The sequence below is a fragment of the Danio rerio genome, chromosome 9, assembly GCF_049306965.1.
Source record: "Danio rerio strain Tuebingen ecotype United States chromosome 9, GRCz12tu, whole genome shotgun sequence".
Lineage (NCBI taxonomy): Eukaryota > Metazoa > Chordata > Actinopteri > Cypriniformes > Danionidae > Danio > Danio rerio.
In genome coordinates this window covers 58,955,001-58,978,850 of record NC_133184.1, presented here as the reverse complement: position 1 = coordinate 58,978,850, position 23,850 = coordinate 58,955,001, and the positions used below count along the sequence as shown (strand labels likewise).

The window sequence follows — 23,850 nt, the reverse complement described above, 5'->3', positions numbered from 1 at the left end:
GTCCAGAAAAAGTAGATTCATTATTCAAAATGCTGGGTAATTAAGATAAATCAAAGAATAGTTTGTTTAATTAATCCCTACTTATAGAAGGTTCCTAAAAATTTGCAATAGCAGTCACTTAGCCTCTTTAAAAAAATGCTAAATTAGAAAAAACAGGTTTGAAATAGTCTAATATTCTATCAAAGATGCTATAAAAAGGTCATCTGCTTAACTTTTCTTTTTAACAAAGAAATAACTGCTTTCCCACTATCATGCCAAACTGTTGTATGAACCCTTCAGTACAGTTAGTGGTTTTTCCACTGAGCCTGGAACTATGTAGCACGATTACAAACTGTTCTCAACCTGGAATTCTAAGCATGGTTAGACAACCGTGCTGAGCTGTGTCGATAGATTATTTGTGTTGATGTCAGGGCTGTTACCAAGCTACCACAGCTGGCTCAGAAGCATGCTAGCCAGACATCCACAAGTAAACACTTAATTTAATATAAGAAAATTATACAGGTCCAACAATAGTTAAGGGTTTAAACCATAGAGCAGTCTCTGGAAGAGAAGTGATTAACTCAGTTATTTCATTGACTTATTTTATACATTGTTTATTTTCTAACTAGTCATCTAAAATAATGAAATAGCCTATTTTATTAATGGCTAGAACTTAATTTGATTGACATCCTAAGCAATTGAGACCTTTAATTCGCCTGACTGATGCAAGTTTATTGCATGCAGCACTGTATTTGGTAGCACAAATCTCGCTCTGATCCAGGAGAGAATTATACCAATGACTACATGCACTGAGACTTTTTCCTGCTGCGCATCAAATAAAGCAAATAAGAAATGCTCATCTTTGAAGCCTATGGTAGAAAGTCAACTTTCAATATTTTTTTTGGACTTGGCTCTAAAGCTTTAGTGACACTGCTGTCCAAGGTACTGTTGTATATCTCCAAGTCTATATATATGTTCTAATAAACAAGTCACATGAACGAATTTAACTAATTATTGGTAGTACTCTCAAAATAATCACTAGGTTTTGACATGTTAAAGCAATTTTCAGCATTTCAGCTGTAGGCCATTATATGATTCAGTTATACACAAGTTTGACATTTATGGGGCTGTGTAACGTTGTTTTGTTTCCTGATCTTTAATATATACTGGGTAGCTATGCAATTAATTTTCTAAAAATGTCAAGCTGATAAGTGCTTTATATTCTGATGCATTTACATTCGTTTATTTCACTTGCTGCGTTCATTTAATGTTTGAAAACTTAGCCATTAACATGGGTGTCAAACTCAGTTCCAAAAAGGCCGCAGCTCTGTAGTTTAGTTCCAACCCTAATTAAACACCTGATAACTAATTGAGTCCTTCAGGCTTGTTTTAAACCTACAGGTAAGTGTGTTGGAGCAGGGTTGGAACTAAACTACGCAGGTCTTCGGCCCTCCAGGAATTAGTTTGACACCCCTGGTTTAAAGGGTTATATTTTACCATCGAAATGTAGCATGTTATTTAATCAACTTGGATTGTAAAAATCAAAGAGGAGTGCCATTAGTTAAAGTGCCCGCTCACTTTGACAAGGCCCATCCAAAATATATTTCTGCTATTGTAATGAAAAATGCACTATTGTTGCATTATCAGTTTAATTTTATGTCATGTTCAGAGGTCTTAAAATACATCTATTCCCCCTACAAACATTTTCAATTGTTACATTTGTCATTTCCCCTCCAAATAAAATTTAGCCAGAGGCACGCAACATGACCTCTAAAAAAGGTGCTGTAACATGTACCTATATGCAGCACCCCAATATGATAGTGGCATGCCGTGTTTAGTCACTTGGTTGCTTTTGTTTTTATTAACTTGAAAAAGATAGTTTCAGCTATGGAGTTTAATTGAACAAAGGGAGCGGTTTACATTGCATTAAAGGCAACTACTGATGGGTTGTGTAATGTTTTAAAGAGCTGTTGCAGCATGAGTGGAAAATAAAACAGTATTAGTGGTGCCTGGCCCAGTTTGGCAAAAAAAGGAGCAGTTCCATTTAGAGAAAAATTCAAGTGGAAAAGCAGCTAAAGTTTATGAAAAATTAATCTGGATGTAGAGAATCTCGTAGCACAAAAACAGCACTCCTAAAGGCGAATTTATACTTTTAACACAAGTATGCTTCAGCACAACCTGTGCATGGTCACATAGCCCTTGCTGTGGCAGTCAGACACTGATGCACACCTAAATGAATAGAGCAAGCTGCGATTAGTCAGTCAGCTTTGTAGAGCTGACAAGTGTGCCCTAACCTAGTCCTCATCTTCAGTCAGTAATTTGGGGGCTATTTCTGACAGCAACCCGTGAAAGGCCAGATTAAGCATCTGTAAAACTCAATTTCTTCATCTCAATGTTGCCAAACTTTGACAAGCGATCAATAACTGATGCAAAACAGCTTAACCTCTTGGTTAAACTACTGTAATGAGTTACAAGGTGGTTGCCCTGCTGGCCTCACTAACAAACTGCAGCTGGTTCGAAATGCAGCTGCTGGAGTGCTTTCTACACTGAAAAAAAAAAAAAAAGATATTTGGGGCTTGTAAATAAAGAGCATAATCCAAGTACATTTTACAAATAAATCATATTTTGTCTTAACTTCAAAATGTCTCGTTTAATTCATCAAGCTACTTAATATTGCTTTTTAATTTTTTGTGCCAAATACAATAGTAAATCGAAATGGATATAGCCAAGTAATATTTATTTAGTGTTTGTAATATTGAACTTATGCAAAAAATTACATACGCTAGTAAAACTTACTCCACAAAGTCAGTAAATCTATGCGCATGCTCTAATTCAAACCTGGGTGGATCAGATGAGAGCAACCAATGATTCCCTCACGCAGACTGAGATTTACAAGGCAAGTTACACTAGTTGTTTGATCAATTTGGTGTTGTTTGCAGAAAGTTATGGGCTCCTGTCAGCAATTTTGGTGGTTAGAGGCAAGGTTAGAATGAAGTGTTATTTGACTGAGTCTGCCGAAGATCCGATTAGCATAAGCATATTAACAAATGGCATCTGTGTCTAAAACTGTTGCATTCTAAATATAATGGCGAAGTATAATCTCAGTGAATTAAAATTATTTTTTATGAATACGAGTGTCAAGCATAGCAGTAAATTGCATTAAGGACATAATTAACCAACATTAAAGCTAGCCTACCATGCTGTCTGCATTATAAATATGAGTTGTTAGATTGGACAACCTCAGTACTCATTTGAACACAGATTGTAAAGTTACCCGAGCCCCGAGAGGCCAAAACATGACAAAGATGCATTTATTAATCCATCCACATTAACATGCAAATACTCCTTGTTAGTGATATAAATTATAGCAATGTTACTGAGTGTTCAGCCAGCCTCTATACCTGCGAACATTGCTGAGTCCAAAATAAATTAACTGATCAAATTTTACATCAGTAATATCATTGTTCAATTTTCCGACATTAATATTTCTTAATAATAACTAATTTCATTGACTTATTTTATACATTCTTAATTTTCTAACCAGTCATCTAAAATAATGAAATAGCCTATTATTTTATTAATGGCTAGAGTTTAATAATTTGATTGACATCCTAAGCAATTGAGACCTTTAATTCGCCTGACTGACGCAAGTTTTGCACGCAGCACTGTATTTGGTAGCACAAATCTCACTCTGATCCAGGAGATAATTAAACCAATGACTGCGCAGAAGGAAAAAGTCTGCATGTACAGAATAAAGCAAAGAAATGCTTATCAAAGCCTATGGTAGAAAGTCAACTTTCAATAATTTTTTTGGACTTTGCTCTAAAGCTTTACAGAGTGGCACTGCTTTCCAAGGTACTGTTGTATGATTTCTTAGTCTATATGCTCTAAACTAGTCACATTAATGAATTTAATAAACTAATTGTCGGTAGTGCTCTCAAAATAATCACTAGGTTGACATGTTAATGAGCAGTTTTCAGCATTTCAGCTGTAGGCCATTATATGATTCAGTTATGCACAACTTTGACATTTATGGGGCTGTTACATTTGTGTTGTTTTGATCCCTGATCTTTAATATATACTGGGTAGCTATGCAAATATTTTCTAAAAATGTCAAGCTGATAAATAGTGCTTTATATCCTGATGCATTTTCACATTCATTTAACTTGCTGCATTCATTATTTAATGTTTGAATACTTAACAGCCTATAACACAGGTTTCAAACTCAGTTCCAAAAGGGCCGCAGCTCTGCACAGTTTAGTTCCAACCCTAATTAAACACCTGATCAAAGTAATTGAGTCCTTCAGGCTTGTTTGAAACCTACAGGTAAGTGTTGGAGCAGGGTTGGAACTAAACTGTGCAGGGCTTCAGCCCTCCAGGAATCGAGTTTGACAACCCTGGTTTAAAGAGTTATTTTACCATCAAAATGTTGCATGTTAATCATAATAGATCATAAAAATAAAAGTTGAGTGCCATTAGGTAAAGTGTCCGCTCACTTTTGACAAGGCCAGTCCAAAATACATTTCTGCTATTGTAATACAAATGCACTGTTGCATTGTTTAATTTTGTCATGGTTGGAGATTTTAAATACAGTCATTCCCCCTGCAAACATTCAATTGTTACATTTGTCATTTCCACTCCAAATAAAATTTAGCCAGATGCGCACAACATGACCCCTAAAAAAGGTGCTGTAAAAATGTACCTATATGTAGCACCCCAATATGATAGAGCGGCATAGCAGTTATTCAGTTTAATTGAACAAAGGGAGCTGTTTACATTGCATTAAAGGCAACTACTGATGGGTTGTTTAATGTTTCAAAGAGCTCTTGCAGCACGAGTGAAAAATAACCGTATTAGTGCCCAGTTTGGCAAAAAAAAAAATAAATAAATAAATAAAAAAGTGTAGTTTCATTTAGAGAACAATTCAGCATGAGTGGACAAGCTAAAGTTTATGAAAAATTAATCTGGATGTAGAGAATCTCATAGCACAGAAACAGCACTCCTAAAGGCATATTTATACTTCTGCATCAAGCACACAAGTATGCTTCAGCACAACCTGTGCATGGTCACATAGCCCTTGCTGTGGCAGTCAGACACTGATGCACACCTCAATGAATAGAGCAAGCTGTGATTGGTCAGCTTTGTAGAGCTGACAAGTGTGCCCTAACCTAGTCCTCATCTTCAGTCAGTAATTTGGGGGCTATTTCTGACAGCAACCTGTGTAAGGCCAGATTAAGCATCTACAAAACTTAATTTCTTCATCTTAATGTTGCCAAGCCATCAATAACTGATGTAGAAAAGCTTATTCATGACCTTTCGGTTAAACTACTGTAATGAGTTACTAGGCGGTTGCCCTGCTGGCCTCACTAACAAACTGCAGCTGCTAGAGTGCTTTCTAGAACTAAGAAATCACATTACTCCTGTTCTTTCAGTGCATTAACTCCCTATTAAATATTTAATTTACAATGTTATGGTTTACCTACAAAGCCCTCAATGCCTTAGCTGCCCAGTATTTGAGGGAGCTCCTGGTGTATTATAGCGCATGAGTGATTCCTTTAAGACCCTATAGTGACCCACGGGTCCATGTATTGATCCTGAAGGGTCAGTCTGTACACCAGCCGGTGACCTCTCCCATCTGCAGCTTCTCCACAATGGATGTCCACCATTCTCCAGCCTCCGGTGCCTAGACTGCAGCTCTGTACAGGAAGTTTGGCCAGAGGAGAAATGATCATGTCCAACTGAGCCTGGTTTGAGGTTTTTTTTCCCCTTTACTTTGGTCGGTTGGCAAACTGGCTCGCTTGGGGCTTGTGTAGTTGAGCATGGATGGATTTTCTTCATTGTTCGGACTTTCAGCAGTGAAAATTAAATACTGAAATTAATCTCTGAAAACTGAGCTGATTTAAACCTCATACCTGATGTGAAACGAAGCATGCACAAAGATCCTTAGCCCGAACAGTTATATAGAAGTTTGTATGAATGTTCAAGAAACTGAAGCAGATAAGGGAGATTCCACTGAAGGAAGAATTCATTAATGCAATGAGTGAATCGGTCGTTGAGAGATTTCCAAGGTAAGCCATATGCCCATATTGAGTTTTAAGGTTCTGGACAGATTTTAAACCGGTCATCAGAAATATCTCCCAAACGGTTAACTTAATTATGAGACCACTGCAAATGACAGTGAGTACTGTCTGACAAATACATTTTGGAAATAGGTGTACTGTCTATGCCATTGTGTAGTTATGAACATCTACAATCACGATATGTGGAGAGAGAAAAAAAATTCACAATAGAACCAAACTGTGACTTGGATTGATTAAGTGAGAGCCTTAAAGTGAGGGCTTTTGTTTTTGAAAGGATTCTCACTACCAAAAGGAATTCTTGATACTTGAGAAATTTCCATTTAAATTTGAGATTTTTGAAGAAGAAACTGGAACAGGTAAAGTTGAAATATTTATAGGTGAAGAGGTTCCAATATTCCCATGAAATTGAGATTTTGTAAAAGAGTGAAGTGTGGTTACTTTCACTGAGAGGTTCTGAGGTTAGATGTTCTAGGAGTTACAGAAGATCTTATTTTTGAAACCAGCCATGTACACTACAGATGTTCTGGAAAAGGTATGCAAGGTTTTTCTCTGAAAAGTTCTGGGTTGCAAGTTATAGAAGAATAAATATTTTAAATCTTCCCATGGAAATAATGGATCTTAAAGGGAAAATCTGGTCATTCTGAAAAGTTCTAAGGTTATAATTTGAGATTTGGTGTTTTAAAGTGTCCCTATGCAAGTAATAGTCTTACTCAACCTTAATTCTAGTAAATTCTGGGGTTACAAATCCTCAGTAGATCTCATGTTTGAATTGATGACTTTTTGAAAAGTTCTCGAATGACTGGTGTAGGTGGTGTTGATGCACAATGTGCTGTTGTGTGGAGGTGTTAATCACCAGTAGAAGATTGGGCTTCATTTAAGGCCTGTTCGCCCCCGGCCACCTTCCCTGCGTGCTGTCCAAGTGGACCCAGGGGGGCTGAATACTTACCACTCCCCCAAGTGACCCTTTGTTAACACCGCAAGGTTGCCCAGGTCACCCGAGAAGAGTCTGAAGAGGTTTCTCTATGGGGCCTACTCTGGCTAATCCAGAGACCAGGCTCCCCAGGACCCCAGATATCTCCAGGGAACAGGAGAGCCTTTGCCCAAATCAGCTGAATCCAACAGGTAGATTCAGGAGTAAAAATTGGCCATGAACTGGTCACTGCCTCCCTCACTCCCTGCTGATTTTCTCCAGAATACTTCCAGTCAACATCCAAGGAGTTCCATAAATCCAAGATGACCAAAGAACTCGCCCAAATGTGGCTGTAAATATTCAAAGAGATGGCTCTGACCTCCAACTAATTACTAGAATTGAAAATTTAAGAGGCCAGGTCGAGGTTCAATCTGGCGGATATATCTTTGTAGATATATCATTCTTCTACCAGATGTCTCCCCTAAGGCAATGCAAGAACCAAACAGACATCATCCTTATCAGGGATAACCGTTGGGAGCATTACCCTGAAGAACAGGAGACCCTTGGCCGTTGACCAGGTTTTGAGACACAGCATTTCGGCAATGGTGATGACCATTTGTTTGTTTGTGTTTTTCTTTGTTCTTGTTTGTATATTTTTATTCAGAATTTGATTATCTGATGTCTAAGTTGTTTCCCCATACTTTGATTATCATATTTAAGGTTATGAAGCCCTTTAAAATCGTGTTTTATTAGAGAACAGACCATATGCAAATGACTCATTAGTATTCGTGTTTTTAGACCAATCCTGTGTGTCCTCAGCTGAGTGTGCTTTCGGTCAGGTTTAATCCTTTATATCTCGGCCGTTTTTTAACGTTTTGGTTTATTTTTTTCTGCATTTTAGTCAGTTTATTGTGTAGAATAAGTGTTGAGCAAATAAACTGTCATTACTGATCAAAATATTTCTGTGGGGTTACCGTTTATGAGGAGTACAGCTGATTTAGTGTGGTAATTCACAATCTGTGTAAACAGACTATTCCTTCAAGCCATCTGTCTCATGCAGTGTATTGGAGACGATATTGCTAACACATAAACGCATCTCAGTTGTGTGTTTTGATTAGCATGATTTAACAGTGTATAAACAATGTACATAATAAAATAGAAAACCAGAAAATACAGAAATAGTCTAAAAACATAAACTGAAGATCAGCCTGGCAAGTTGTGAACACAATGGTTGGGAGTAAAGAAGATAGAGGGGGAAATGAAATCAATTTAAATGGTTTTAGTTTTGTGAGAGAGTTTGCTGAGGAATTAAATACATTTTACTTAAAATCTGATGAGGGTGATTTTAAGTCAGAAAATTACATTTTAAAACAACATCTGTCATATAGTAAATCCGTAAACATTTGTAGGACTCGGGTCGAAGACCTCTTTCAGAGAATTAATACTAAAAAAAGCCCAGGCCCAGATAATATTGGTGGTAGAGTGCTACATACATGTGCTGAACAACTTTCTGAAATATTTAATTGCATTTTTTCAGTCTCTTGCGTTGCAAAGAGTTCTTGAAATCTGGAAGAAATCTGTTCTTATAGCCAAAACTAAGTTTCTGCGGGAGTTTAATGATTTTAGACCTGTTGCCCTTACTTCATTAGTTATGAAGTGTTTCGAGAGAATTATTAAAGGTAAGATTTTATTGTATTCAAAGGATAAATTTGATCCTTTGCAGTTTGCATTTAGACAGAGCAGGGGAGTTGAAGATGCTAATCTTCCACTGTTAAATTACCTGTTTAATCACCTGGAAAAGCCCAAGACCCATGCCAGATTGTTGTTTCCCTAAACGGGAAAATAAAGTTGAGTCTGAGTCATCTTGTCGACATACTGACCACTGCACGTATACACACACACACACACACACACACACACACACACACACAGCAGCAGTGATTTTACTCCTGCCAGTCATTGTCCTTGCACATGCTGAGTCGCTGTACACAAGGCTGCATTAATCATAAATAATCATAAATAAATGAACTACATTCTATATACCACTTTCGAGACCTGGCGAATCCTCCTGGCTGCCACCTCTTTCTCATATGGCCTAGAGGACTGTGTGTATGCAAATTGGTCCTATGCTTTGCATGATGTTTTGGGTTCGAATCCCGACTTGTACAAAAACTCTGAAATTATGGTTTTATGTATTTTAATCATGTTTCTGTTTTATGTAGCCTAAATAGGATACAGCTGCAGTTACGCCATCAATTTAGCATCTTTTTTGTAACACTGTAAAACAATAATACATATTTTTACAGTATGGTTGGGTTTAGGGTTTGGGTAGACATTAATAAAATACAATAAATGGGAAATTTAATGAATAATATAAATAATTCTTGATAACTTCAGGCCACCGTAACTTCTAGCAACAACCCTGTTTTAAGACAAAAACAAGACATATTTATTCACAAATTGTTTATTCGGATATCAGACCAATGTTGAAACAAAACGATACAAGAGCAAAGCATTACCAACTGGTATTAAAGCATTTCAAAACAACTGTGACAGCCTAGCTTCGAAACCTACTATCCCCGCATGGAAGACTAACACCCTAACCACTGTACTATGTTACTTGAAGCATCAAGCACACAAAGTGGGGCTTAATCCCTCAATTTGTTCAACTGTTCTTTGCTGAAGCCGTTTCAGTGCAATACATAAAAAATGACCACTAGATGTCACTGTAGAGTGGGTTTCGAAACATTTCGACGCTTCGATACATTTGCTTCGACTGTTTCAGTGTTTCACGAAGCCTCGCTTTGCCCACCACTAATTTTCACCCCATTGGCAACTACACAGTTACCTTTATATAAAAGACAATGCAACATAACAACAACATAACACTCTCGGTTCATCTTGGACTTGAACACGGGCTCTACTATCCTGCACAATGGTGACACAAAAGGTTTTACAGTATTTCAACTGAAAACAAAACTCTAAATAAAAATAATAATTGATAAAAATAATTAGACAATAAAATGTTCTTTCTGAAGATCTCAGCAGAGATCATGAAACAGCTCCACCAACATCAGGAGCTTCACTCATGACTGAGCTCTGACTTTATTTCTGTCATGTGGACAAGAGCTCTTCATGGAGGTGCTGTTGTTCATTTGAAGTCACCATGATGAAGGTCAGTGTCTGCTTTAGTCGGGCTCTTCAGCTGCTTATTTTAACACAAGGTTTATTTTGGCTGCTATGATTAATTGTGTTGATCACACTAGATCGGTAGCATGAAAAGCCAAAAGAAAAATATTTAAAAATAAAACCGTTAAGCTTAACTATGACAGTAAAGCCACTCTCATCTGCTTGTGTTCTCATTCAATTTCTAGTGATCTCTGTGTGAGAAATGATTAATACATTAATGAAACCACTGATGCTTTAGCAATCGATGACTGTTTAACAGGCCTAAATTCACGATTTGGGAAGTGTATGGTGTCAGGACTTGTATTTTGTATTTGGTTCTGTCTTCCTGTTTTCCTGCTCTGCTCTCTGCCTCATGCTCCCTAGTGTGTGTGTGTCGTGTTCCTATTGGTTATCCGGGTCATGTGTCTTGTCAAGTGCTTCCTAGTGTGTATATGTGTCAAGTTCTCATTGGTTGGTTCTGTCTTGTCTCCTGTAATTGATTGGTTACCTTGTCATGTGTTATGTCATGTGATCCTTATGTTTGATATAAACACACACCCTTGTTTGTTTGTTCCTTGTCTGGCTTTGATTCTCATGGTTTTTGTCATGTTGTGCATTTATTTCTGTTCATGTTTAGTTTGTTCAGTTTACTGTAAATAAAGCTTTACTTGACTTCTTTAAACTTGCCCTCAGTTATCGTCCCTTACATTGAGAACACTTCCTGAAAGACATTATAATGTAAATAGCTTTTATGCTCATGTTAATCTGTTATTTTCCCAGAGGTTTCCATACACCTGGACCAGGCCGTATCCTGAGCAGCTGCTGTGGTGGTCATGAAGGAGTGGAAAACATGAGACTGATTCCTATAAGACTCCAGTGAGAGACGAATCTTTGCATTGATCCTGAAGGGACAGCCTGTCCATCAGCCAGTGACCTCTCCAACCTGCAGCATCTCCTTGATGGACGTCCAGTGTCTCCAGTGCCTAGACTTCAGCTCCACACAAGAAGGTTACTCAGAGGAGAAATGGTCTTGCCCAACTGAGCCTGATGATTTCCTCACAGACTGATGTGATATTTACAAGGCAAGTCATGTTATTTGTTCATTGATCCATTTGGTTTCGTTTGCAGAAAGGTATAGAGCCCCGTCTGCAGTTTTGGTGGTTAAAGAGAATGCATGAAGTGTTATTTGAGTAAGTTTGCTAAAGATCCGATTAGCATATGCATATTAGCAAACAACATCTGTGTCAAAAACAAATGTGTTGCATTCTACATATAGTCTATGGAGAAGTATAATCTACAGACAACTTAAAGATGTTTTTTTATGTGAATACGTACAAACTTTTCCCGTTTGTTGTGGTTTAAAAAAAATGTTGAGAAGAACAATCGCCCGTAACATCGCTTAAGTTATCCAGACCACTTTCTGCTGTTCTTATGCTATTGGGACAATACAGTTGGTTGGGACAGAATAATAATCATGCCTATTACTTGTAGTATTTTCATAGCAATTAAAACTACCCCTTCATTATGTACAAGACCCAAAAAGCTGGAGTTTTGATTGCATATAGTCTGGAAGAATGACTGAGTGTGTCTAACATTCTGCCATACACACGACAACCACCGGTACACAGTGAAAAAAAAAATGACCTTAAGTTCACAGTAAATTACTGGGTAATGATTGCATTACTTTCACAGTAAATTATTGCGAGGTAGTTCACAGTTGTTACATTAGGTTATAGTGAAATTACAGCCATATAGTGTAACTTTACACAGTATTATCTTGAAGAAATAACTATAATTTACTGTTAAGTTACAATACATATAGTGTGATTTAGCAGTAGGTTGCAGCTGAAATACTTGATTTAACTGCAAAGTTACATTTTATTACTGTCATTTAACAGCGGGGTGCTGTGGAATTTCAAAGCAAATTTAGGTCACCCAAAAATGAAAATTCTGTCATGATTTACTCACCTTCAGGTTGTTCCAATTCTGTTGAATAGAATTCTGTTTTTAACACAGGAAAAAAACTATCAAATATTTCCCTTTGTGTGTGTGTATACATATATATACAGGATTAAAACCCACAAGAATGCGTAAATGATGACAGAATCTTCATGTTTGAGGGATCTGAGAAGACACTAAAAATAAAAACAAACACGGATACATGTTACACATTTATTTATCAGTTTGAGGACATCTGTGTAAACATTTCAGAAAAAGTGAAGCTTTACTCCATTGAACCGAAAAATACTGTAAGAACATATTTAAAAATTCTGACATCATACTTAACATATAAGAAGCAGTGTTCCAGAGTGCTTGCTTGCAAAATTAAGCAGTCATTTATTCAAGATCAATCATTTTCCTGATAATTGTACACACTTCCCAGCTGGAAGGGAACGTTCTCTCAACTTTGGCTAACATTCCCTTCATGTTGTGTTAATGTTTAAAAGAAAACTTTTCAATGTAATATCCAAGGAATATTCAAAAAATGTTTCACTAACTAAAAAATATTCAAAAAAATGTTAGTATTTTATACAGTTAGTGAAGTCAGTCTTGTGTGTCAGTAAATTATTCTTGTGTTAAATATATCTGTTTCTTTTTTGGCTAATTCTCATAGCCAGCGCTCGTGGTCTCAATTCAACAGCAAATGCGTAAAACGTGTCTTCGATGTTCATCGTACAGAAGTGTAGTGTGTAACTGCTTCATTCTGGAGGGTTTTTAAAAACAGACTCATTGCTTAATACAAACAGGATGTACAGCAATACACAAAAATCTTTACAAATAAAAACAAAGGATTAAAATATCACAAAAATTATTATTTTCTACATCAATATAAACACCACTGCTTCCATGCCTGAGCTTTTTTCAGTTTATTTATGACAACTTGCTTTTGTATCATGTTGTTGTTGTTGTTGTTATTATTGATAATATTATTATTGTTATTATTATTATTATTAATACTATTTATTATATGGATTATTTATATTTATTACAAACAAGTTTAGATTAGTCCACTTGTGGGTTTTTGGACTTAATGGGACATAAGAACAGGACGTGTGTTTGGATACAACTCAGTTTTCTGACCACATTTCTATATTATTGCTCATTTATTCGTTTGCTGGAAATTAGAATTGAATTTAGAAATAGTTTTGACAATTTTTTGCGCTTAGCCAATGAAAATAATTGTATAGGCTTACGGATGGGTCCAGTTAAGTGCATAACACCGTTTCCTTATCTATGAAAGACAGAAAATAAAGGCTGATTGGAGGAGTCTCGTTCTTTATCCTAGCAAAGTTGATATGTGAATAGCAAATGCGCCATGGAGCGATAACTAACTCTTAAAGGCAATAGGAGATGAGACTCTGATAGGTTTATTTGCAAAACACACCCAAACTCATTAAGGGAATAAGCACAACCCTGTTAGACCATGTGCCATGGCGAAGAGCGTATTTTTATCTTTAAAATAGCAAAAGTGGATTCAAACACAGCCTTAAAGCTTTTGTGCCTTGAGCTTTAGACTTTGCGCCTAGATCATTAAAATAGACCCCTAGACCTCTGAAGATTTGAGTAATGATGCTGAAAAACCAGCTTTACATTACAGCCATGAATTACATTTTAAGCTTCACATAAAAAAAGATTTATATTTAGACTGTTGACCGATACCTTACACCCTTATTCATTCTTAAGCCCTAAAATTTAAATACTTTATTTTGTACAGGCATGACACACAACTCGTATTCAGTCATATTTGGTCTTATTCTCTTGTTTTTCCAACAGCAGCTTAAAAGGAGCCCAAATGTTCTAGAGCTGCTGAACATCTTAATATGTCAGTAAATTTGCCAGACAGTGATAATCAAAAGATATTTTAGTGGCAGTTCTTTAAAAAACAAGTGGGATGTAGATAAGGGGATTGATATAGATTACATTTTTTAAATGTATAAATTTTTAAATACTGTTTAAGACTCTGTATACAACTGAAAGTAAAAAAAATAAATGAATACAAAGTAAACCTATTTGTAAATATTGTTATTTATGCTTTTTTTCAGGCAGCAGAAAGTGATTGAGACACGCACAAACACACAGACACAGCATATTAAACATTGAATTGTTTAACGAATGCTTTGTTTTCTGCCAATAAAGCCAATTTTAATAACATTTTGTTGATTGAGCTCTCTCTGTCTCTAACATTCAGGACAAAAAATACCAATCTAAGTCGGTTCCTTGAAGATTTTGAAAATGTTGTGGGAATGTAGTGTATAGAGGCCTAGAGGGATCCTATAATAGTGGTCCCCTAAACATCCTGAGAACATCCCTAAAGTTCTGTGAAGGTTGCCAAAATAACGTCCCCCACACCTTCAAAGTGTTTAAATGTTATAATTATGTTAAAGTAGAATGTTTCAACAATGTTGCCACTAAACAGGTTTAGGATGTTTTAGAGAATGTTTACCTCCTTTAAAAGAACATTCTGTGACTAAACTAACCCTAGCCCTAATAATGTTCTGACAGCGTTACCAGCAAATGTGCTTACAACGTTTTAGAGAACATTACCTGTCTTTAAGAGAATGTTCTGGGAAGTGAAATAAAGCAATATGATGAAAAGTTTTAATAATGTTAGAGTATAATGTTGTAGCCATGCTACTTTGCAATGTATTTAGAACGTATTTAGAGAATGCTTCCTACCATCAAAGAGAACATTATGGGAACTTAAAGAAAACTACCCATCACAAACAGTAATGCAACAATGCTGGGTAATATTCCAACCCAAGCTCATTCTGAAAACGTAGTCCCATGGTTGTTTATGGAGAATGTATGGCAGCAGTTAATTATTTTAAGCAAATGCTATGGGGCGGTGTGACACCACTTATCTTCACGCTCGCCGGCTGACAGCACACTCCAGCAGAATATCCCTGACATGAAGCTCAGGGTTAACTGCTGATTCTCCTTCACTGTGGTCGACGTAAAGAAGAGACAGAAAACACTGACAGACTCTGAAACAGATTTATATTTCCTCAGAAAGAGCTAATCTTGCTTTCATTAAGAAATTCTCACATTATTTTGTATAAGATATGATTTCACATTCAGCTACATTAAACTCTGCTAAACTGAGGACAGAAATGAGACGGGCATGAAGAGGGACTATGAGAGAAGATGAAGATAAAGGAGAGAAAAGAACGATGAAGGAGAGAGGATCTAAGACTGAAACACAACAGACTTTATTCTCTGCTCTGCTTTACTCAACGCTCATCATAGTTTGTGGTTATTTTGGGTGTGCGGTGATTGTTTGCTGGCGCGTGTCCTACTTGTGTAAATCGCTCAGTGCGCTCAGTAATCCAGCAGACGGACACTGACGGGCGCTGATGCTGATTCCACACACAGATGTTCTGCATCTGCTGCGTCACAGACATACAGCTGGATCTGCTGCTGCTCTCGGCTTCAGCCTCATTCCACTACAGACGCAGAGATGAACCAGACCGCAGGAGTGTCCAACCACTGCCACAGGCGCTCGTCCATCGACGTCAAGGTGAGAAACTTCATCTGCGAGAGAACAGAACTGTGTGTGTGTGTGTGTGTGTGTGTGTGTGTGTGTGTGTGTGTGTGTGTGTGTGTGTGTGTGTGTGGAACTTTATTATGAATGAAACTCAAAGTTGAATGGATGAAACTCAAAGTTATAGAAACCGCTCGTGCGCTGTGTAAATGAGCGCTGTTGTTGACAGATAGATTTACTCTGTTGTCACTTTACAAAATGGAGATTCCGTGTGACGCGTTCTCTCACTCATAAGAGCTTAATACTTGACAAACAATTGAGCTCGGTTTCCCGAGCTGTAGGGTCAGTCACTGATCAGTTTCATGATCAAAATAAAGGATCTGATGTTCTGTTAAAGCACGCAATGGATTAAAGATTGATGTGGATGAAGGTCAGGCAGATCTCGAGGGAGACGCAGAGGACTTTCATTCAATCATTCATGAGACGCAAACTTACTGAGTGCATCTAAATGTAGAGCATCGAGGAACAGCAGCGCTGCCTATGTGCTATACGTGTGTGTGTGTGTGTGTGTGTGTGTGTGTGTGTGTGTGTGTGTGTGTGTGTGTGTGTGTGTGTGTGTGTGTGTGTGTGTGTGTGTGTGGTGCTGTGAGAGAGTGTGTGTTTCACTGGAGAGTTTAATTCTTCCTCATCTGCATGTTGAAGAGGCGAGCCGATCATACAGATCATGTTTATAAAGCATGTCATTTACATTAAATCGTCCTGATGCTGTTCTGACTTTTTACCACGGAATTAAAAGTTGATCTGTCTGTATCACGTCTGAGATGCTTGAGATTAAATGTAAACTCAGGAACTGTAATCTCTTACTGGTCGGTAACAGCATGATAATCCTGCAGTGATGCAGATGGAGCCTGAAACAACCACAAAGAGAATTAAACAAACAGATTTATTCATATTGTGCTGAATCTGCTGACGGACATCATACTGTAAAGCCTGTGTCATGCAAAAGACAGATCTCAGTACAGAGTTTTACTTGAACTAAAACTAAATAAATGACAGCAGTAATCAAACCAGAGTCTACACATGTTCTCAATTGACTAATATATTTGCCTGACTTCTGCAGAGCAGCGACTTCTCATCGCATTACATCTGTGGGTTTATGACAGGCATCAATTCAGACTCAGTCCAAACGGAGAGAAAGCGGTGCGGTAACGGTGGTCATGTCAGGACAAAATAATGTTCAGAGATTAATTAAAAATAGCACAAAGACAATCAGATTTAGTCTAGTCAAGACTCTTTTACTTCACTTCTTAAACTGCAGACAGCGCAAAACAAGCTCACTGCATAAAACCCGTCTAAATAACTGCTGGTGGTCCGTTCTTAACAGTTCAATGTCACAACTTTGCATTGTTATTCAACAAACACAGAAATCCTGAAGACTGCAGGAACAGAACAGCGTCTCTCACAGATCACAGCTGAAAACACCACAATAACCTGAACTGCACTGCGCTAAAACACTGCATTAAACTGCACTAAACTGAATTAAACTACACTGAAACCTTTCAGACTGGCTCACACCACACGCTTCAGTGACTAAAAGCGCATGAAAACACCAGAGACGCGATTGACTGAAGGAGGATGCTATTAAAGCAACAGCACAAACTATTTTCAACTCAATGACCAAAGATGCCAACTAATGACATGTTAAATTAGACAACATGATCAGTTATTCTCTTCTGTATAAGCCGTTAACATCACACCATATTCTTGCTGATGTTGTCTTATTAAAATGTCTTGTTAACACAGTTTTGCCTTTCTTCTGTCCATCATTACAGGTCACTCTGTTTTCCATCAGACTGGATCCTGGAGGGCCGCAGCTCTGCCGTTCTGCTCCTCAAGGTGTTCGAGTTTCTAGAGCAGGTGTGAGCTGGAGGTGTTTGGAGCTAAACTCTGCAGAGCTGCGGCCCTCCAGGAGCTGAGTTTTGGCCCATTTCCATTGAGTGGTTCAGTATGCTTTTATGGCTGAACCATACTGTACCATTTTATCGGCACCCTTTCAAAAAGGTACCAAACACGAGAAAGGGTACCAAAAGCCGGAGCTAGACACACAGCTACATATAATAACGAGCCATGGTCGATCCAGGCTTAAATAAACCTTGTTGTCATCTTGATGAGCAGCCACAATGCCAAGAAGCAGAGCAGTTTACCCTGTGCCCCAAAGTTTTTTACGAGCCGGTCTGAAGCGAGAGCGGTTTCGCGATCTTGCTTGCGCGAGCCGTGCATCTGTATCTGAAATAACAAACTTCTTGAGCTGATGATAATAACGTGCGCTTGATTATTGACGTGCTTTTGAAACCCGATCCTGTCAGACACTGACAAACGCGAGAGTGAAGCGCGGAAAAACAAAGGAGAAGCTGGAAAAAGGAGGACATTACTTCTTCAGCAAACGTGAACAAACTGCCTTGTTTAAATGTTTATCATCACCTTTTAGACTAATATGAACTGAGAATGACGGAGTGACTCTCTAACAGAGGCTACATGTGCTGCTGAAGATCACACACACAGATGAGAGGTTTTCACTGACTGGGCTATACTTTGTGTTCTGAGCCTAAATAAGGCTGAAATGTCTGCTGTGTGTAGTTCTTCTGTGGTTGGTATGATATAGGGGACTGTAAGGGGCTGTATGTGTTCATTTATTTATTCAGTTTATATAATTGCAGACGTTACAGTAGGCTATTTTCCACTGTCATTGTTCTGCAGTTATAATCAAATCCTGTTCATGGAAAAGGTAGTAATGAACATTTATACAGAAGTGTTTATGTGTGTAAAGCATCTGTGTTGTGAGAAGTGCTGCTCATATGATGTGTGAGCGACCCGTACAGCTTTACCGTAGACATTTATTCGAGTGAGCATGACGTCGACTTCAACTTTCTGTCATACATCACGCCCACCAAAAGGGTACGCTTGGTAGTGGAAACGCAAGCCTGATAAAGGTGACCCGTACCGACCCGAACTGTACTGTACCAGTCAGAGAAAACAAGCCATTTGAGCATGAGTTACAGATGAAGCTTGATGATTAACTGTGACGTCTGTGTGTCTGCAGGATGTGGGGAGTGTTTCCAGCGAGATGAACTGGAAGGGTGTGGGAATCTCACTTCTGGTCATCTCCTTTATGCTGTCACTGATCGTTCTGTCCATCTTCCTGCTGTCTAAAGGTGTGTGTGTGTGCATGCGTGAGTGTGTCTCTTAATAAATGTTCAGTCAGACAGAGCTGAGGTACATGTTTCAGATTAGAGAGCTCTCAGTTACTGCATTCACACACACACACACACACACACACACACACACACACACACTTATTCAGAGAAGCTCTATCAATAATACTAGTTAATCTTCGTAACTACATATGAATTTATGTGTGCTGTACTGTATTAATAATTGTGTTAGGATTATACCTAACCTCAGCTATTAGGCTATGTACTGTATATTATGTGTTTTTAGCTTATGTGTGGCGTCAGATGTTTTAAATGAAGCCAGTAGTTAATAAGTGTAAATTAAAATAAAGGATCTCCATAGTTTGAAATGAAATTAAAACACCTAAAGTTTAGGGTGAACTATCCCTTTATGGGCAATGCGCAGTAGGTAGTGCTGTCAACTCATAGCAAGAAGGTCTCTGGTTTGAGTCTCGGCTGGGTCAGTTGGCGTTTCTGTGTGGAGTTTGCATGTTCTCGTTGCGTTCACGTGGGTTTCCTCCAGGTGCACCGGTTTCCCCCACAGTCCAAACACATGCACTATAGGGGAACTGATCAACTAAACTGGCCGCAGTGTATGAGTGTGAATGAGCGTGTATGGATGTTTCCCAGTGATGGGTTGCAGCTGGAAGGGCATTCGCTGTGTAAAACATATGTTGGATAAATTGGCGGTTCTTTCCACTGTGGTGACCCCTGATTAATAAAGGGACTAAGCTGAAAAGAAAATGAATGAATGAATGAATATCCCTTTAACCTGTTATGGCAAACATACAATGCACTTTACGAAATAAGCGTAGGAAATATGCAAGCGTATTTAAAGCTCACCTTGTCATTGCTGCGCTGATGTATTTGAGTATCTCTCTCACCTGCACCCTCACAATCCTGACATCACATAGAGAGAGGGGTTGTTGCAGCCTGTGCAGTGAGCAGATGTGGGTGAAGTGCGCGTAATTTACATGTGAAGTCAATGCAAAGATGTGATTAGACATCCTGTGGCACAAATCGAGTGAATATCATGCCGCAAATTAAGCATTTGACACACTTCAGACGGCAAAAGAAAGTGTGAGCAAACATGTAACAAACGGACAGAAGAGCAAGCAGCTTAATGGTGGAGACTGGTTTAAGGATGACGGCCGCTGGATGGGGCTGAACTGAAAGACATTACTTGTGCTTTACATGTGCGGCTGGTGTTATGATGTGTGTCAAACTCAAATCAATAAATGATTTCGCTTCACTCTTTCCCTGCCGTTAACCAGAGAAAGCGATTCCCTGCCCTTGACGAGTTTTACAGCAGTCTGTGTTTTAGATGTATTAGGGTAGGGGGAGCCCTAACTCATGTGCTGAGTGAGGAACACGATGTCAGATACTCTGGGGAGTCAAATCTGAGAGAAAATAAGATGGTGGATAAAAATAAGAGTTCTACAGCCTTCCTTTGGCTTGATCCCTGTGTTAGATCTGTTTTAGACCTGTTTTAGATCTCATCATGACAAGAGGCCAAAATACAGAAGCTTTATTTTATGATGTGTGTCGTTGTGTCCGACTGCACATCTAACACAGTGGGCTACATAACCACCACAACATCAGTCATTATCATCACAAAACATCTCAGACCAAATCAGGAAAAACGCATCAAGTGTTAGTTTTGCATTATTTGTCTGTCTGTGTGCATGTATGTATGTATGTGCGTGCGTGTGTGTGTGCGCATACATGTCTCTCTCTCTGTGCATATGTGTGTGTATTCGCAGCGGAGGCCCAGAGCTCTGCTGGCTCCTGCCTGACCCTGGATCAGCTGTTGTCCGTGGAGCTGCTGGATCTTCATCTGGACCCACAGTGGGTTTCTGGTGAGAAAGATCTCTTGGGGAATCAGCTGCTGAATCTGAATTATTGGCGCTACACCATTTTGTGTGTGTGTGTGTGTGTGTGTGTGTGTGTGTGTGTGTATATGTTGTATGTGGTATGTGTGTGGTGTGTGTGTGTGTGTGTGTGTGTGTGGGTGTGTGTGTGTGTGTGTGTGTGTGTGGTGTGTGTGTGTGTGTGTGTGTGTGTGTGTGTGTGTGTGTGTGTGTGTATATGTTGTATGTGGTATGTGTGTGTGTGTGTGTGGTGTGTGTGGTGTGTGTGGTGTGTGTGGTGTGTGTGTGTGTGTATATGTGGTGTGTGTGTGTGTGTGTGTGGTGTGTGTGGTTTGTGTGGTGTGTGTGTGTGTGTGTGTGCAGATCATCGACTCGTCTACAGAGACAGATATGGAGATGTGAAGATGCTGAATATGGAGTCCAGTCAGGCTGAGATTTTAGTGAAGAATTCCACATTTGTAAGTAATGGAATATGAATAAATGATGTTAATATGGGGTTATATATGTAACCGTGTTGGCTGCTGTGTCTTCAAAAGTAAGCACATCCACTACACCTCAGATCGCCAACAGCAGAAGCTGTTTCTCAGTCTTCAACTCAGTATTTAATTGAATAAAACACTTTTCTCAAAACTCTACACACAATTCTCTACCTAAAACACACATCTAACAGGAACTACTTGCTTTTCTTTTCCAAACACAACCAGTCAAAATGCTAAACTTATTCACCAGGACACACACACACACACACACACACACACACACACTCTCTCTCTCTCTCTCTCTCTGTCTCTCTCTCTCTCTCTCTCTCTCTCTCTCAAATTCAAATTCAAATTCAAAGAGCTTTATTGGCATGACTGAAAAACAAATCACAATGTTGCCAAAGCAATAACAAAATACAGAACATTCATATAGATAAAAGAAATATAAGTAATAATAAACAAACACATATACATATCGTTATATTATACATATATGTTGTCACAATAAACAAATTAATAAAAAAAAAGATTAACAAAAGTATATAATAATAAATGGTAAGGACAGAGAGCTTTAATACGGGATGAGGGGGTTCAGCCTTTTTCTCTCATATGGTGGCATGAGGACACGTACTGTGCTGCTAGGTGGAGACACTTTTCATTTTCTCCCAAAATATAATGGAGTTTCTCCGTATTTGTGGCTTGCTGGAATTGTGGTAGAATCAGAGACATTTGTGTGAAGTAAGCTTCTCTGATGCTCTGATATTTGCTGCAGTGAGTGAGGAAATGCAGCTCATCCTCCACAACTCCAGCAGAGCAGTGTGGACACAGTCTGAGCTCTGGGCTCCTCCAGCTGCGCTTGTGTCGGCCCGTCTCCACACTCAGACTGTGTCCACTCAGACGGTACCGGCTCATCAGCTTTCTCTGACCGGGGCTCTTAATGTTGGTCAGATACGGGGCCAGTTCATAACCAGGTTTAATCTGGTTGAAGCACGCTAACTTTTTTATTTGTTGCACTTTATTTTGCCAATTGAGTTTATAATCCTCCTGGGTAATCTTTTCTATTTCTTTAGTCTTTATATGTTGGGACAGGGTTTGTGAGTTTAGTTGGTGTTTTTCCACCAGATAGTGCATGGGGTCGCTGGCCGGATGTGCATTTCTATATATGAGGGCTTGCTGATGGTAGCTCTCTGGGCTGGAGTCTGACAGATGGAGCCAGAACTTCCCTGCTGTCTTCTGGATTTCTGAGAGCAGAGGGAACCTGCCGAGTTCTGCTCTGCAACCAAGGCTAGGTGTGCTTCTGTGAACTCCGAGGATGTTTTTGCAAAACTCCAGATGAAAGATTTCAACTGGAGTTTTTTCCCAAGATTCATAGTTTAATTTAAATGTGGGTCCCCAGAGTTCACCGCCATACAGAAGGACTGGCTTTACAATGGAGTCAAATATTTTCAGCCACAGTTTAATGGGTGGGTTAAACTTAAAAAGGTTTTTTTAATACAATAAAAAGCCCTGCGTGCCTTAGCGGTCAAGTCTTTTAGAGCTTGACTGAAGTGTCCAGAAGCTGTGATTGTCAGACCCAAATAACTATAAGAGGTGACGTGGTCAAGTATTGTTCCTCTGATTTTAAAAGTGTGTCTTTTTTTATCAGCCAGACGAGGTTTTTTACAGAAGATCATGATCTTGGACTTCTGCATGTTAATGGGCAATGCCCAGTCTGTGCTGAACTCCTCCAAGATGGAGAGACTGTGGTGAAGACCCTCTTCTTCTTCTCTCTCTCTCTTTCTCTCTCTTTCTCTCTTTCTCTCTTTCTCTCTCTCTCTCTCTCCTCAAATGTGGAAACACTAATTTCTTTACTGATCACTAAACGATCACTGCTTTAGTCTAGTATAGGCCAGAGGTGATGGGACTCTGTTCTGGTTTTTCACTCATCCACACTCGCTACACTTTTGTACCTGCCCCATTTTCTCCTTTTCTAGATCTTAAATTCCTCTAAAAATTGAATTCTTCTGAGCCTAGCACTGTAAAGTGTATGATGACCAGCTCTGCACCCACATGACGCTTTTCCAGGCAATGGACACGTCTCTATGTCCCTTGGTCATAAGGGAGCTGGTTGAGGAGTTTGGTTGAGCTTGTGTACCTATAGATATTCTTAACAAGAACAACAGTAGTTTGCTACACTGGCCAGAACAGTATTGAGCCACGCGTTGGAGTCTTGTTAACTCCTAATCGACCAGGCATTAGATGATCATGAGCTGGTTTTAATACTGCAGTTCAAAAGGCAGAAGAAAGCACAATTTGAAATCTAGGACGTAGACCTTCACATGCGTGTCATCGAATTCTATTTGCACATCAAAAAGCCATTGTCCAAATGACAGCACACTTATACCCCGTCTAAATGACTGTTGTTAGGCACTTATGCAAGTTGACAGAAGCAGGTCGCACACCAGAAGCGCCGCTCAGCGCCGCGACACGGCGTGTACATGACAGGTTAAAGTATCGCACACCAGACACGCACATTCGAATGATATTTAACATGAAACTAATCAGATGGCGCTCTGTGGCGCGGCTGAAAAATGAACTGCGTCCTGAGCCGTCGCCGGGCGCCGCCGACAGCCGCCGACTTGCGGCGCCGGTGTGTGTATCCTGATAGAAAC

At 39.0% G+C, this 23,850-nt stretch overlaps 1 protein-coding gene and 2 long non-coding RNA genes across 5 annotated transcripts in view; 2 read left to right on the top strand and 1 right to left on the bottom strand.

Moving 5' to 3' along the window:
- Positions 1-1,210: 1,210 nt before the first annotated feature.
- LOC141376256 (uncharacterized) lies at positions 1,211-7,516 on the bottom strand. The gene is made up of 2 exons (XR_012385761.1): positions 3,504-7,516; positions 1,211-2,642 (listed from the first exon to the last, which is right to left on the bottom strand). It is a non-coding gene; the product is annotated as an uncharacterized lncRNA (long non-coding RNA).
- A 3,198-nt stretch (positions 7,517-10,714) lies between these two features.
- Positions 10,715-14,287, top strand: LOC141376254 (uncharacterized). The gene is made up of 2 exons (XR_012385760.1): positions 10,715-11,223; positions 14,185-14,287. It is a non-coding gene; the product is annotated as an uncharacterized lncRNA (long non-coding RNA).
- Positions 14,288-15,022: 735 nt separating this feature from the next.
- LOC101886052 (inactive dipeptidyl peptidase 10-like) overlaps positions 15,023-23,850 on the top strand; it is a 32,283-nt gene continuing 23,455 nt past the window's right edge. The window contains exons 1-4 of one of the 3 annotated variants that reach the window (XR_012385758.1): positions 15,023-15,655; positions 18,720-18,831; positions 20,613-20,708; positions 21,084-21,178. Coding sequence is in view for 2 of the 3 variants with exons in the window: in XM_073913403.1 (XP_073769504.1) it covers positions 15,596-15,655; positions 18,720-18,831; positions 20,613-20,708; positions 21,084-21,178 (363 nt within the window). In the remaining variant the exon portion in view is untranslated. The remainder of the gene's footprint in view (positions 15,656-18,719; positions 18,832-20,612; positions 20,709-21,083; positions 21,179-23,850) is intronic. The other 2 variants (XM_073913403.1, XM_073913404.1) reach the window with 2 other exon arrangements.